This window comes from Aythya marila, assembly GCF_965140915.1.
Source record: "Aythya marila genome assembly, chromosome: Z".
Classification (NCBI taxonomy): Eukaryota; Metazoa; Chordata; class Aves; order Anseriformes; family Anatidae; genus Aythya; species Aythya marila.
This window is the reverse complement of record NC_139080.1, coordinates 74,592,950-74,609,851: the sequence shown is the minus strand read 5'-3', so window position 1 is coordinate 74,609,851 and position 16,902 is coordinate 74,592,950. Positions and strand designations below refer to the sequence as shown.

Here is a 16,902-nt window from a genome sequence, read left to right as displayed (position 1 = left end):
ACTGTCTCTGTAAAACCAACACAGTCCCTCAACTTCTGTTTAAAGAGTCACCAACTAGTGTAACAGTACAATTTTAATTGTTCAACTCAAAGACAAATGGAGTTGAGCCTTGTGGTTGTGTAGTGTAAATCCACCAATAACCAGGTGGAAATTGCACCAGGTGTTATCCATTTTGGCTGACTGTAGGGAACTTCTAAAACTGAGCCTACCAGACCCTCATCTCTAGCTCTGTGATGCAAAGTCTTACATAAAATACAAGAAACACAAAGAGCTAGTTAACTAAAACACACAGAGCAAACACAAATTACATTTGACAGACCATCTAGATTGCAAAATGGTAGACTTGGGCCTTAGAAAAGAGAAATTCATATAGATATGACTTAGCACACATGGTGTTACTTGTGTGCAATTACATTTATTGTAACCTGCAGTCACAGGTTCCACTCAGCCTTTCAGAGTCCCACCACCCTATCTGCTTTCTGGGAAAGCTGTATGAAATCAGTTCAGTCAGTGCAAATCTTGCCCACTTAGTCAAGCCACCTTTTTCTGACACTTGGTCCTGTGTACCTGTTTCACACCTGCTGCCTGTAAAGCCAGGGGGACATTTACAAACGTACGAGTTCAAGGCATCCACACAGGTGGCTTGGTTTAAGCAGGGACTGGAGTCACAGTCATTGATGTTCACTTCACAGTTTGGTCCTGTGTACCCTGTCACACACAGACACCTGTGGAAGACAAGAAAAGCACACTTCAAATGTTCCTGCTGTAATTACAAAAAAAAAAAAAATGGCCATGAGGCCAGGTCTGCCAATGGGAATGGCATATACTGAAAAATCAGCAGAAGAGATATTGCAGAATTAACAGAGTTTTGTTTTGGTTGTTCCTTTTAAATATGCTAGTATGCTACAAGCAGATTAGACTGCACCAATTTAGCTCTTAACAGGGACAATACAATATTTAAATACAGTGTCTGCATTTCTTCATATGAAATTGGGGGATGCAGTCATTGAATTCCTATGAGTGAAACATGCCTTCTAGAGTCTGTAGAATTATAGATAAGAGGCATTTGACTTTGCAGGCACAGAACTGCTTACACTGATGGAAAACCAAGATATCTGAAAGGCACCAAAACTTCTGGGACTTCAGGGAGGGAAAGACTTGTTAAACCCAGACAACAAGAGCTGTCTCTACAGTGATCCAGGATATGACTTTCTTATTGGTATTCATAACTTCTGATCTAAGCTCAGATACCCTAAAGCATACAGAAGTATTTGGAAGATTCTATCAGTGTTAATGTGTTAGTATTTTCCCTCTTTATTCCTAGCATGTATATCTCTCCCTGTTATTCAGGCTCCAGAGAAGTAGTCTTACCAGATAATATAGGTACCTATTCTAGTGGAAAGAAAGACAAGTGCTTGAGGTTTGGGAAAGTGGATTTTTTGGGGGAATAACAATATTCACACCTGTTCTGGTTTTGGCTGAAATAGAGTTAATTTTCTTCCTAGTAGCTGGTATTGTGCTGTGTTTCAGATTTAGGATGAGAACCATCCCACAGCACAGTGAGGTTTAGTAGATGCAGAGCAGTGTACCTAACTACAGTGTAACTACAGGGCCAAGCTTTCCAGCTTCTCGTGCTGTCCCACCAGTGAGGAGGCTGGGGGTGCACAAGGAGCCTGGAGGGCACACATCCAGGACAGCTGGCCCCAGGGATGTCCCTCAGCATGTGGCATCATGTGGGACAATAAAACTGTGGGGAAAGAAGGAGGAAGCACAGGATGTTGACAGTTATGTTTTTTGTCTTCTCAAGAAACCTTCATGTGGGATGAAGCCCTGCTTTCGTGGAACTGGCTGAACATCTGCCTGCCAACGGGAAGCAGTGAATGGACTCCGTATATTGCTTTGTTTGCTCTTGCAGCTTTTGCTTTACCTATCAAATTGTCTTTATCTTAAGCCATGGGTTTTTGCACTTCTTCCTTTCTTACTTTCTTCTCTACCCCACTGAGGGGAAGTGAGCAAGCAGTTACAGTGGGCTTAGCTGCTGCTCAGGGTTAAACCACAATGAAGCTTTCACACTCTACCATATTATGATCCCAGCATGCTTATACATCAAACTGCCTATTTTCTTTGCTGCCTTCCTTGGAATTAAAGGGTAGGGACACTAGGATTTATTTTTTTCCCTTTTAAAATCTCCTTTTAGTTGACCAAACTGCCAAATCCCTTGCTGAAATCTAACGAGTCCAAAACACCATGACAGATCTGACTTTCCACACTGACAATCATATCAATCATGTATTTTTCACCTGAAGCTGTTGAGACCATCTCTGCACGTAGCCCCATTCCTACAGGGTCTGCTGAGACACTCATCGATGTTTCTTTCACACAAGACACCAGTAAAACCTGGGAGGCACTTGCAGTAGAAACTGCCAACTCGATCTTCACAAATAGCTCTATTAAGACACGGGTTTGAAAGGCATTCATTGACCTCATGTTCACAGTGAGCACCTGAGAAGAAAAGAATAAAGTAACAGCTCCAGTTTGATTTAACCTGAAAAAGATCACTGGCCCCTCCCTGGTTTCTAAGGACTGCTGCCTGTTTTCTGGGAAACAGCAGACACCACGGGAGCTAAGCAGGATTGGGTTTTACTCCATTAACTGAGGTAAAGCAGGCAAAGAAGGGTTACAGGAAGCATCTTTGCATTCGTAGACATTAACATTAATGTTGGGAATCTAAATGGATATTGCTCACTGTGTAAGTAATTTGTGCTGAATAAGGAAATCATCATAGTAATTATTCTGATCAACTAATGAAAAGCTACTACAAAAAACATTAAGCTGGAACCACAGCTCTCATGAGAGAGCTCCATGTTGCAAGCACATGAGAAAGAAGAAACTGCATGTGATTTTATAGTGGAGTTCTTTGGCAACATGACAATCAACTGATAAATCTGGTTGCTAGAGACATCTATGAAAGCAGTAGAACATAGGGACTGGAAGTAGTTTTAATATAGACCATTTAGTCCACTGTAACAATAATATGAAAGTTTTTGAAAATGAAATTAAAATTAACAGTTCATATACTTTTAACAGTTCATGCAACCCATGCAAATTGCATTATTGTTTCCTCAACACCATACAGTAAGTTAATGGCAAAGAAGACCAATCACCTGGCAGATCTACTGAAACCACAGAGTTGCACTGCAAGGACATTAAGAGATTACATGGACCTAGAGAAGCTAATACACCCAAATCAACAAACCGTATACATAACATACAGCAACAAGGTTGAAATACTTTGGCCAGGATAGGAAGATATTTCTGGGGGTCAGAAAGAGTGAAATCTGGCTTTCACAAAAAATGGTGTACCTGTGAACCCTTTTGCACAAGTGCAGTGGTAACCGTTCTTGTCATCAACACAGCGGGCTCCATTCAAGCATGGACTGGAGCTACATTCATTTATGTCTTCCTCACACAGGAGACCTTCAAACAGCAAGAGTGAAAAGGCATGATCAACACGCAGTCAAGGTCTGCATGGTGTGGTGACTGAGTATGAAAGGCAGAGCTGCACCGTAACTCTTGCTGAGATTGGGTGATAAACTCCATGTTTGACTGCACTGCTTCAAACATACACAGAGATCATCTGCATTATATAGCTGCTAGAATGTGAAATGTGGTAAGTCCGTGGTTTGTCTTTATGAAGTTTTAAAAATAATCAACAAGTGTCAATAAATGTGTAGAAAAAACCATAATGGAGTCAATTTCTGATGGAAAACATCAGGCCTTTTTAAAAAAGCTGCTCACAAAAGGATGTCCTCAACAGTTTACAACATTCAGAAATATGGTACTGTTTTGGCAAAGTACTTAAGCATGTCAGTTACCCATATATTTCAACATCTACAACATGCATGCATGTGACAGTTAAAAAGACTACTGAAAAAAGTAAGCGAAGAAAGTATTCTCTAACTCATAGGGATGCAGTAAAGCAACTCCATAAATGCTCTGTCTGATCAGGTCATATTCAGTATCATAAGCATTTTTCCTGTGAGTATTTACTAGTTCCCTAATCTTCATTCCCTTTTTTTCCAGAAAAGTAATATCACAGAACAGAAGCACACGCGTACACATACTCACAGAGACTGTCTTTTTATTTAAAAAACTATTCACATACAGTGGAACTTCCCTCTGGCCTGTAGATCAGATGGCTTTCCTGTTAAAATTCCATGAATTTCAGTGAAATAAGTAGCACAGCCCTTGTGTTTTATCTACGTAGCACAGAAACAATGCCTTTCTGAAGAAGAAACAATTAAATTACCAGAATAGCCTGGTTTGCAATGGCAAACAAAGGTCCCAACGCCATCTTTACACAATCCATTGTTCTGACAAGGAGATGATTTACATTCATCCATTTCTGTTTCACATTTCAAGCCTAGAATGAAAAATAAAGGGCAGAGAACACGGAAACAAAACATGGAATTGTTCAGAAACACAGAAGTCATGACTACTTAATGTAGCAAAACATGACTGATCAATTGAGTATGAAACCTAAAGAAAACCGGGATGTCTAGTAGTGTTTTAACACAGACCTGAAACTAAATGCTGTTAAAAAGGTATGAAGTGTATCAGACAACAGTCTGATCAGTTCCAGATGGTAGCACTTAATATTCTGTTTCAAATAACACAGACCAGCGACTTTTTGATAATAAGTTGTCTGCTTGTTTTGGAGCAGCTATGAAGCTGACAGAGAAGAGTAAAGGAATATCTGGTGGAATTAGCTGTTTAAAGTGCAAATTTCCGTTTTTTGCTAATCATAAATATGACCAAGAAAAAGATTTGAAATCCACAAAATGTTGCCCAATGCATTCTTGCTCAAGTCCTTGGAACTTAACGTAATCACTGCTAAATAAAACCCCACTCAAAATTCTTTTTTGTCAAAAACTGTATAATTCATCAAGAACACAAGGAGTTATTTCTTTTTTTTTTTTTTTAATGGTTATGTATGGGAAATCTGTGATGGATATTCCAATTAGTTAGGCTATACTCTTGCACAGAAATGTTCTGCTCCTTTATGTTTGACCATGTTAAAGGCATAGAGCCTTTAAAGGCATTAAAGCCATGTTAACTTCTCCACCTGCTTTTCAGACTTTTTACCTGTATATCCAAGAGGGCATATGCAAATATATCCAGTTCCCAACTGTTTACATGTCCCATTGTTGCGGCACGGTTCCAGGAAACACTCATGAAACACCTGCCACAAGCAAGAATAACACAATTACAGTAAATGTAGAAATACCCGTGGAACAAAATACTCTCATTTTAAACTGCACACTCTATAGTCACTTTGGAAGACTGGGAACAAAAACATGACTGGCATTAACTTTTAGGGCTTCCTCTTTGTCTCCTCTGCATGCCAATCATTCTTATTTCTAGTGAAGAACAGCAGCAGTATGAATGACTATTTTTAAATGACCTTTTAATTACCAGCATATGATCATTGCAGCTCTTCCCCTAGAGCTTTCTGAGCTATGATTGAGAGGTCATGTTTTATGCTATGCTGTGTTTTATATTTTTTATATTGTTTTATATTAGAATTCTCTGCTTTGCATCCTTTTACACAGGCTAACCACTTCCTGCTACTGGTCATTAGATGAACTGGTGGGGGACTTCACTGTATGGCATTATGCTTTCTCAGGTAGCAAATCCGAATTAAGTGAAGTCCTTGAGTAAATAGTCAACTACAGTCATGGGAGATCAGTCTGTCACCTGTCCATATGTTAAATAATGGTTCAGGTCAAACTTATCATCAACTTTGCTCCAGTAACACAATATCTTAACTTCATATTCATACAAAGAAGCCTTCTGTCAGTTACAGACTGGGTGGGGGGAGATGGTACCAATGAGGCAGCATCTATGGCAAATACTGTTACTAGAGGAAGTTTCTATCATGTGAGGACTTGCCCATACTCCAGAGTGGGTACCCAGAGCAGAAGAAAACTCTGCTCACCTCTTGTCAAGTGTATCTATATTGTAATAAGCAAAACAATGATTTTACAACTGGAAGTTGGATGCCTGCTGGCATCTTCTGGAATCCACCAAATGGAAGCCATCAAACGACTGATCACAGTCAACCTGCTTTTTATGGATTGCGTGAGCCTCCTCCATAGAGTTTGTATGTCTTTTATAATTATGACAAATATTTCATGCATCAGGTGAAGACTTCAAGCCCACAATTTAAGATTGTCAATAGCTGATGCAGCCACTGTTACTCAGCTGAACATCTATGATCATGAAGAGAGTTTGAGGGTTCTCCTCATGACTATCACTGTCATTTGTTCAGGAAGTATAGTCAGCATTACAAGTACATTTTAAAAAACCTTAGTCATTTACTGCTGGCATAAGGCACTCATTTTCTTTCATTAGAGGTAATGTTAGTAAATATATCTTGTCCTTGCCTGACTGCTAACTTTGTACTGCTTGCTGATATTTTCTGGAGAAGCTGGTATCATCATCACACTTTCTTCAGCAGCTGAGAAAGTAGAGCCAAAACCTAAAGAGGAAAAATATGAAAATGTTGTCAATAATTCTGTATGGTGAGGTCCCTATTCTATGAGGGCATCACAATCACATTTTAACAACTCATCTAAAGAGATGCTGAAAAAAGTGGATTTATGGGAATAAAACCCAGGATTTACAGTAACCACATAGGATTTTAAATATATATGTGTTTGTACCCATATTTTATGTGTATTTATACATGCATACACAGACACATACATACTTTTTTGTGTATACATATACACTCTGTACACATACATACGTTGTGTGTATATATATACATTCATGTACACACATGTATACAAGGGTATATATATGTACATACACACAACATACTCTCTATATTTATACACTGTTAATAAGCATTGGTACATATCAGAGTTACTCCTTCCATTTAGCATAGAGACAACACCAGTTAGCAAAAATAAAAGGGAATGTCACTGCTTGAAAGGAGAGTTCTGCATTTGTTCTGAGAGTGAACAGGACGTTTTCTGTTAAGTTTAGTGCTGGCCACCCTTTAGAGGTTCCCTTTATTAACTTTCTTCAGGAGAGATAGTTTAGCTTACTTGAACAATCCGTGATGGATCTGGCACCGATGATGGTTGTTGTTCCATAAAAGGGGCAAGACAAGCAGTAGGACTTTCCTGGGTCTGGCTGATAGTAGTCTCTGGGACAAGGGTAGCAAGGTGTCAAACCTGTGCGAGAAAACTCTCCTGCAGGACACGGTACTGCAAGAGAAAGAGGACATTTTTCAGAGTGATCGCTTCTCCCATATTTTCTTTTCTTCCCTCACTATTCCTTTATAGACTTCAAATAGTAGGGTGAAACCTACTGGTAATTAACAACCCTAAAAGAAGCTGACTTAACTGTGCTATTAGGTGAAATGTGGTTCTCAAAGGACTACAAAAATATCTGGAAAGTATTTCTTTTTATTTTTTATGCTGCTGTGGAGACAACTTTCAAAAGCGACTTCCTTTTCTCTCTCACACCTTGTTTGTTTTATTTTTCTTGAAGAAGGAATAAGGACAAGACAAGCCTTTTTTGTACCATTAATCCATGCAGACTATTGCTTCTGTGGCTCTTTCTGAAAAAAAAGCTTTCCAAAGACAGTTGTGGACAATTTCTTCAAAAAGTAAATGACACAAACTGTGTCAAAATATGGAGATTTTGTACAGAAACTGTGGAAACTATTCCTGAAGTAACAGTGACATATATCCTGTCATTCCCTTTCTCTTCTGTAAGGAAAAAGTTTTTATTTATTTTCATATAATTATCTTTCAGTGAATTCACTTTATTCATCTTTAGATAAGAATCCATCTTGGGAATTAGAAGGAGGGCAATTCAAACAAACAGAGTATCAGGAAACAGCCTGAGATTTTGCTGGGAAATGCTGCTGATCCACATTTAAACAAACGCTGACTTATATCTCAGGCTGATGAGTTGGATTACATTAGCTGATGTTCAAACAGCATTTTTTTTTTTAATTTTGTTTTAGAAATTTTACAGCCCCATTAGTTACACACCTCCACAAGCTGAGACATCTACTGCGCCTCTTTTTACTGTTGTTGTATCTTCTGGGCAAGAGATGCAGTTCCTGGATCCAAATGCTGGCTGATATGTGCCAAGTGGACATGTTTCACAGGTCTCAAGACCATTAGATGAATATGTGCCCTGCTTGCACTGAGCTGTAAAGTAGAATTCATAAAGACTAAGTGATGTCCAACAGGGAACATGGCTCCTAACCTCTGGAAATGATATTGAAATCACAGTACATATCACAGACTTTTTATACTTGTTATTTCTAGAGTTTCCTCTACTCTGAAGGGCTTCATGGTTACAAAGAGAAAACAAACAAACAGAAATTTCAGTAAGTTACTGTTAGTGTATTTGTGAAATACTAACTAACCACCTTCACACATGATTTAATACAACTCAGTTACTCATTTTTAATGAGCAAAATTAATGACAAAACAATAATCAGGTGACAAAACTCATAACTTATTTTTCAGAACAAATTGGTTGCAAAGAGTTAGGGGTGCCGAGATGCTTAATGCCAGAGCACTGTAGTGTGGGATGCAAAAATTTAATCTTCCATCACCATAGCATGAGGGGGGTTGGTAAAAACAAGAATGGCATCATCTTAAGTATACTAGTCCATGCAAAATGGGCTCATAATTTCACAGAAGAGAGAAAAAAATGAAACAAAACCTTAGAGGCCAGCTCTTCCTACACTTAAAACATCTGCCAGGGCATTCTGCATACTACATATGCTTTTTTTCATTACACATGCATCAGTGGGCTATTAGGACTGCTTTTCATTTCACAGTTTAATTTAATCCCAGCATTCCTGTAATGAGGACCAGGCACTCAGAAGTGGCTTTCTGAAGAAGACAAAGTTCTCACCTTTGCATTCTGAGATGCTCCTGGAGTGTAGATACTCAGTATAGCTACCAGATGGACAACTTTTGCATTCCAGCTGCCCTTCCTCATCTTGATAGGATCCAGTCCAGCAGCTTTCACAGGCGTGATGCTCCAGGGAGTAATAGGTACCCAAAGGGCAGTTGACTGTAATGTTGTAAACACAAGGTTTCCCTCAGAATGCGCAATTATACATACTCGTCTTGCTCCTGGAGCTCCCATTTAATCAAATCCTGTTTATATGAAATGTGACTCTGTTCCTCAATAAATAGGCTTGCATGTGGTGTCTGTCTGGAGCATCGTGAAGACTTCACTGTGTAACAGTGAAGAACAGAAACAGCATCCAATTCCCTATCTCCTCATCAACAAGACTAACAAGTAGGTTTAAAAGACTGCATATCAAGCACTATTTTCCTGAGTATCACCAACTGTGTGGATATGCCTGATTTCCCCATGGGAGTGGAATCCTGGGTACAAAAGCATTCTTTTTCCACAAGTCTTGGTTAGAAACATAAACATCCCCTGGAAGTCAAACTGCACAAAGCATCTTTGCAGTTTATTGTTCTGGGAGATCACAAGCATTGGACTGTGTCAAACCATTACCTTCTCAAGTATCCTCTAAAACCTTGCTTTTCAAAAGGACTCTAAACACGTATAAAGAGCAAGTCCTCTGTCTTACCACACATTCTCCCCTTCAGTACAGAACCAGGCCTGCAGAAGAGGAAGGCCTTCTCCGTCTCCAGCGAGTTGCTGTCAGCTACAATGAGCTCGGATGCAAACTGAAAGGAATACATGGGTTCCTTATTGAGGGTCCTGTTCAGCCTGTTTGTTATGGTCTCCAGAGTTTTAAGAAGCCGTTGCTGGTTTTCCAGTTCCAGTGTATCATTCCTTTCATCAGGCAGTGGCACGCTAGCTGGGATTTAAACAGAGAACACAACAAGCACACACACTTTACAGTCAGCACTTCCATTGTACTCTGAAGTGTACTAAGAATGCAGCATTCAAGCTTGCCAGTTCAAAGCGGAAAGCAGGCATGTACAAAATGGGGTTCTGAATGTCTCTGGAAAAATGTCATCTGCATCTCCAGCAGGCTTTGTGAACTGAAGTTGAAGTTTCTCTGTATGTGCTAGAAACAAGAATTTTGTAAAAGAAGTTACAAGAGAAGGAATATATTTTACTTCTCTTACCTGTGATGTTAAATATTAACTTGATTTTGTGGTCAGTCATTGGAACATTCAGTTTCTTATGTCTTTTGACTCGAGTAGGTGCTGCCTTTGCAGAAGCAGAGAGATGCTTGGATAGGTCTTCTTCCTGTACCGTGTCAATGAAATCATCATAGGAATAACCCAGCTGGTTTGCTGCTCCCCAGCCAGCAGCTCCTGCCAGGAGAAAATGTGGAAAATAAGTGCCTGTCATATTTATATGTATTTCTAAAGTACATCCCCAATAGAATGGGGCCTGTCTGAATCTCTAGACAATGTATGCTATCTTTGCCTCTGCACAAGTGCCTACTGTACCATGATTCCGACTAAAGAAAAAGTTTCACTCTTGATACCATAGAGATCCTGAAATCCATGTATTTAGTCAGAGCCTTACAGAAATTCTGCTACAAAAGTTACAAAAGAAATTACTGATAAAAACAGCAATTCTCTTCCTCTCAGTCTCCTCACCTGCCAGCCACATCTTAAAGCATTCTTCATTGCTCTCTCTCTCTTACTGCTCAATTACAGCTAGCATGCCCTTATCAGGATGTCTCCATTACATCTCTTTCTCACAACTCCTAAAAAAGTTGTACCATTGTCTGCCTTCTCAGAAAAGGCTGATAGCATCACCCTATGTGTTCTGTCACCCAAGACAGACATTTCCTGTTACACACAGTGGTTTAAGTTCACCCTCTGCATAATGTTCTTCATCTAGAACATGATTTCAACTATCTTGATCTGTAAGTAATTTGCCTATTCATGACTAGAATTAGAGGTACATAGTCTATTTCATTAATCTAGCTCTTTCTGAAAACACACAAAGGTATAAAAACATTTTGCCAATTACCAGGTAAATCATCTAGATTATGCTTAATATACAGTGAAAACTAAGGCAAGTTAATTCTATGTGATTACTCAATAACAGATCTTCTAAACTGTTGTCTCTTGACTGGAGGAGAGCTCTGCTCCCCAGCTTCCCCAGTGTAGAATCATGAGAAACATCAGAAAAACAGTATCAAAGTTATTCTGAAAAGAGACTGACTTGACCAGAAGAGAATAGGAGCCTATACCTCATTTCCATAATACTGTTTCCACCAAGTGACTTTACAAATTAGTTCTAGCTGTCGACAGCTTTTTCCCTGATGACAACTGCAAATTGAGCCCTGAGTTCCCTGCATCTGATTACAAACAAATGTCCTCTCAAACTGAGTGAAGCATGTCTAAAAGGTGAGAGTAAGCAGGAAGCTGTACCAGAGTAATCCCACTATGAATTTACAAAAAAGCCACAGTCCTGTAAAAGACTGTATTCTGACGTTGATCTGCCAAAACGCCTCATGCTAAGATGACGTTAGCTCACTATCAGCTTTTAGCCTTTATGCTCTAAGTAGTCCCAAGGGACTCAGAAAAGCCAAGTGAAACACGGATGCTAACCTGTCTGGGATTGGAATGAAAATGACAACTTACTTGGCGAAAAGTAAAGTGGGAGCAAGGAGTAAGGCTGCTACGGCTTTCACACCAGCATACCTACAGTCATCCTGCAAAAAGCTACCCTTGCTTATGGGAAGTTATTTCACAGCTAACTTGCAAATTTATGCTTTGACTGTACACTCTGAGGGCTCTGTGTTGATTGGAACCAGCATGAAGGATGAAAAGGGTCCTCATTCTCTTAACAATCCCTAGAATCCCTGTTGTGTTTTTTTTTTTTTTTTTTTTTTTTTTCTTGGTTTGAAACTGCTGTATATTTTAAACAAAGTTGCTTTCTTCCAGGCTAACCAAGCAAGGTTGTGGCATTCCGCATGTGCATGTATGTACATGCTTTTCTTCCTACCATGAGGCATCTCATTAAACTTTTCCTTCCCAGAAAAAAAAGTAAAGAAAGAATAGAAAGCAGTACTGCAAACAGAGAGCACATAATTCCATAAGAAAGTCTATTGCTTAATCGCTTAATATTTTGAATGCTACAATTGTTTTCATTAGATATTCCACACAACACACTGCAGTATTTCAGAACAAAATAAATTATACTGCATGAAGCCTGGATGGCTAACAACCTATGCAATGGGTAATTACCAATGGCAAATCCATTTTCGTAATCGTAATTGTATTCCAAGCAATGTTTCTGTGTCTGCTCTTCCAATCTGCAGTCAACATCATCAACATCATTACAGAACGATGGGACCTTCCAACATAAAGAATAATAATGTTAAAAAATAAAATCACATAGCTCATCCCCAACTTAAAGAAACTTTGTTACAATATAAAGCACTGGTCTTGCCCTTTCTCTGACACTACACATCTCCTTTCATGTCTCTTACAATACTGGCAAGGTCTGCTGAAACAAGTATGTTCTATTTATACAACCAGGAATTAAAATGTAAACTGGAGGCATACATTTTTTTTTTCTTTTTGGTAAAAGGTCTATTCTATAAGTGAAATTGTTGGAGCTGATGATCCTTGTGGGTCCCTTCCAACATGAGATACTCTATGATTCTATGATTGTCTATGTCCATGGTGTTAACCACTCTTGCATAGGTAACCCCAAAATCCAGCAGAAAGTTCAGGCGTGTTTCTTCTTCTCAAAAATGGCATGTGCTCACAGGTTTGAAAACACCTACAGGTTTTCCAGCTAATGTAATCTGTAATTCTGTCAGGTTTGCAATAATGCCATCACTTTGCTTCTAGCTTTCAAACCTTATTTCTTCATACCCATCTCTCCTTGCCTGTGGGAAGGTACTCAATGTATATCTCCAAGAGATCTCAGAAGACAGAGAAAATCATCTGTGGAGGACAGTCCTTCAAATAGGATATAAAAGTAGTTGCTCAGGAAAACTGATGTAAGCTCTGGATGCCTGCATGTGATTTACTTAATTTCCTTTTCTTTCTTCCTGGTCTGGGAAACCAGTAGTTGCATACTGCACCACAAACTGAAGGCCATAACTCAAAAATGATTTCAAAACCTTGGAAAAGCTCATCCTGAAACATACTATAAAGTGAAGAAGCATTTCTGGTTAAGCAAACCATTCAGTGGTGAGAAATACGGCTGCCCATCACAGTGTTGAAGAGTTCTGCTGGTGGGAAGTTGCAGTAATTAAGGCCTACTCTTTCTAATTGCTGAGTTTTCACTGTGATATAGCTGGAAACCACAGCACAGAAAATTCACAATACTGGAGAGGTTTCTGTAGAGCTTCCTCTCTCCACAAAGGCAATGGACATAAAATAAGAACAGATGAATACATTGTTCTTGATAAAATCTCTCTTTCTTGCTTTTTCCAGAATGATTTCAAGCAAGCTGGGCTCTAGTATGTGTTCTGGGATTGCTTTTTTTTTTCTTTTTTCTTCTGTATATTGTTTTCCATTGGAAAGATGGCTCCTGCTAATTTTTCCCCCTTTTAAAACTTAGCAAATTTTTCTACTGGAAGAGAACAAACCTGAGGTAAGGCAAGAAAGTAACAAATATTCAGGTCGAAGTGTATAAGATTATTGGAAGTTTCATTTAAGTTTTGAGCCTTTTGACCAGGGTTACTGCCAGGAATTCTAAAGTTGCAGGAGGCTGCCCATTAGCTGGATGTGCTAATAATGCTTTTTAGTTAGTATCGAAGCTTTTAGCATACAGGCCTTGGCCTGCAAAAAAACTGTAACTGTCCAGTGTTGTTTTCTGGAACAATGCTATCATGCTAGGCCCAGACATCAGCTCCTTAGACCATAGCTCAAAGGCCTGCTGCTTCTGCTTTGCAGAGGGAGAATTGTAACGTTGAAGTGGAAAGCAAGAGACACTGCAGAGAAGAAACATGCTACCCCTTCAAATTCATCACTACGTAGTTCTTACTAATAAGAGTTAGAATTCAGAAACTAAAGTAAACCTGAGAAAATGATTTAAGTCACTAACACTTAAGTGCCCAGACTTGGGCACAAAATGTGGATTCTATCTATCTCTATACATTTATATCCATTTGTATTATCTAAATATATGCTATACATATTATGTACAAAATGAGGATATTTTATCATCACTTTCACAAACAACACTGAGGTTAGGGGACAGTTTAGTGGGTTTTTCAAAATGCACATTTCTCTTTAGAATCCAGCTGAAAATCTATTGTGTATGAGGTCCATAGGCTACACAGACACTTCTATAAATTCTGTCCTAAATAACTTCACATTGAAGACTAAACTGAGTTACATTAAAATGGCAGTGCATCCTCTTTATTTTTAAAGGAGACTCGTCATCTTCTGAAAAAGCACAGATTTCATTTCCAAGTTGCCACTATATTTTCCATGTTTGAAATTAGTTAGCTGGGAAAAGCAACAAGAAATTGTATTTTTTAATAAAAGTATGTAAAAGGAAGTAGTATTTACTAACCTACCATTTTACCAAGTGCACTCTGGAAGGCATCAGAAAAGCCATTTAGAAGACTGTTGTCATCACATCGTGTTGCTTTGTAGAGCATCTCAAAGGATTTGAACCCATGATTTGCAAAACGATTTACTGAAAAACGTTGCAGCAGATTTTTTATTGGTCAGCACAATAGTTTCAGAGGACTGGCTAAAACTGGAATATACTAAGCTAAGAAGCATTATCTTCAAATCAGCAACTCAAATTCACAGTATATATACATGAAAACATGACTGTTTCCCTAAAATATCATACACATCTCAGCCAATGCAGACAAATATGAAAATACACTAATTACCCCTTGACAGACATCAAATTTCCACAATGGCTTAATGGGAAAGCTGTAAGATATTAAAGGAAAATGGCATACTTTTTCTTAATGGAAATTTTCTTAAATTTAATTTTCCAGCATTTTCTTAATGGAAAAACTTGTGAGCTGTCAAAATCCTAAACTGCACTCTTATTTCTATAGAGAGAGAGAAAAAAAATATTGAAAGAACTATTACTAATGCTGCAAGGCTAAATATGAAGAAAGGAGCAAAGCTCCTACGTGTCCATGTTATGCATCTCAGTTGATAAATAGCTATGAAACATAACTTCCATTTGCTCACAGCTGAAACACTGCTATTTGCTGGAACCAAAGAATCCATTCTGATTGAAGTGGATGCAATGTGATGCCAAGTCTAACTTCATATCTAGATCTCATATACTTATTTTTGGAATGTCACTGAAGCTGAGACAGTTCATAACTAAAGTTTTGTATGTGTTCCTCTCAAAGGATAGACATACAATCTTCTGATTTGGTGGTAAGTATGCATGTAACTACAGCATGCACTGATTTTACAAATACATTTGCACTGCTAATTTGCAAATACTGTTGAAATTCCCGTTGAAAAGGCACTGTTAGTGTTCACAGACAAACTATTGATAAGCCTTTTCTGCTTTGCCATCTTTGTTATCTTGTGCTTTCCAGGATACAAATCGACTATTTTTGTATTTTAGAAATCTTCTGAAGTAATAATACGTTTAGGGACTTCCATGCATTCATTTTCAATGCTTGTAACAATTTGGAAGCAGAGAAGATTAGTTATCATTATACAGCTTTATCATTATCATTATACATATCATTATATCATATTACAGTTGTAATTTCTAAAACATTTTCATTTACTTCAGCATTAAACACATTGCTTGATAAGATGCAGATTCATTTCAAAAAACACAGGCTAAAAATAACAACAGTTAGACTTACAAGAGCAGTCAGGCCACTCTGGAGAATAAGGTGGCTTCCAGACACCATCCTCATATGCACAGTAGTAGTTTTCATTTGATCCTTCTGAAAAGCTGTAACCCTCTGCACAGCGCAAGGTGCAATTAACACCTTTTTCATCTGATGTGCATGTAAAATCTCCATTTGTGGGCTCAAAAGGAATTTCACAGGGAGAACCTATGAACAGTAAAAAGAAAACAAATAAAAAAAATACGAAGATGCTTATTGATGAATTTGGTGAATTAAATAAACACATGGAAAAACAGCATTTCCAAAAAGTTGCAGTTGAAGCCTGTGGTATTCATTACTTCCAAAAAAACCCGAATCAGACTACTACTAAATTATTCTCAAAATCTGCCTTTGAATTTGAAACCAGAAACGTGAAAAATTAGAAAAAAAATATTGTGATACATATGAGAAATTAAAAAAACCAACTCCATAATGCAAGACTCAAAATCACCTGTACTTCAAATTTGCACACTCAAGTACATACCCACTGAAGTAATAAAAAAAAAAATCTAAATTTGTACATGAACTGTCATATAATGAATTATAGTAAACTGTATTGCACCCTGAATTCTAAAACTGAGCACTGTCCATTCTCCACTGTTGCAACAACACGCAGACTTATCAAAATCATCTCAGGATTGACTGACTACAAAACCTGTCATGGTTTTGGCTGGGACAGAGTTATTTTCTTCATAAAGGTTCACATGATATTGTGGTTTGGATATTTGATGAAAATACTGGTGATAGCACACTGATGTTTAGTTGTTGCAGAGCAGTGCTTACAGAGCTTTGCCCAAGGCCTTTCGAGCTCCTTGTGTTGTACCACCAGGAGGAGGCTGGGGGTGCACAAGGAGCTGGGAAGGGACACAGCCAGGATACTTCCTGCACTTTTACTTTTCCAATACTTTCCTCCATCCCACCCAGGGAGAGCGAGCAAGTGGCTGAGTGGCATTTAGCTGCCCGCTGGGTTAAACCAAATCAAATCTCAGTTCTAACCTATGTTCAGTCCAAATTTGAATGAGATTGTGAACATCGCAAAACATCTTAGGAGCACAGAGACC

The 16,902-nt window shown here is 38.5% G+C and overlaps 1 protein-coding gene across 2 annotated transcripts in view; it reads right to left on the bottom strand.

The window, feature by feature from the left end:
• The window catches only part of SVEP1 (sushi, von Willebrand factor type A, EGF and pentraxin domain containing 1), a 122,651-nt gene that overhangs the window by 47,292 nt on the left and 58,457 nt on the right, over positions 1-16,902 (bottom strand). For both annotated transcript variants that reach the window (XM_082782918.1, XM_082782919.1), the window contains exons 12-25: positions 15,815-16,009; positions 14,534-14,655; positions 12,240-12,348; positions 10,155-10,346; positions 9,647-9,880; positions 8,953-9,114; positions 8,073-8,234; positions 7,116-7,277; positions 6,447-6,541; positions 5,146-5,242; positions 4,310-4,423; positions 3,364-3,477; positions 2,301-2,502; positions 568-725 (exon numbers count right to left, since the gene is read on the bottom strand). In XM_082782918.1, the coding sequence (XP_082639044.1) occupies positions 568-725; positions 2,301-2,502; positions 3,364-3,477; positions 4,310-4,423; positions 5,146-5,242; positions 6,447-6,541; positions 7,116-7,277; positions 8,073-8,234; positions 8,953-9,114; positions 9,647-9,880; positions 10,155-10,346; positions 12,240-12,348; positions 14,534-14,655; positions 15,815-16,009 (2,118 nt within the window). The remainder of the gene's footprint in view (positions 1-567; positions 726-2,300; positions 2,503-3,363; positions 3,478-4,309; positions 4,424-5,145; positions 5,243-6,446; positions 6,542-7,115; positions 7,278-8,072; positions 8,235-8,952; positions 9,115-9,646; positions 9,881-10,154; positions 10,347-12,239; positions 12,349-14,533; positions 14,656-15,814; positions 16,010-16,902) is intronic.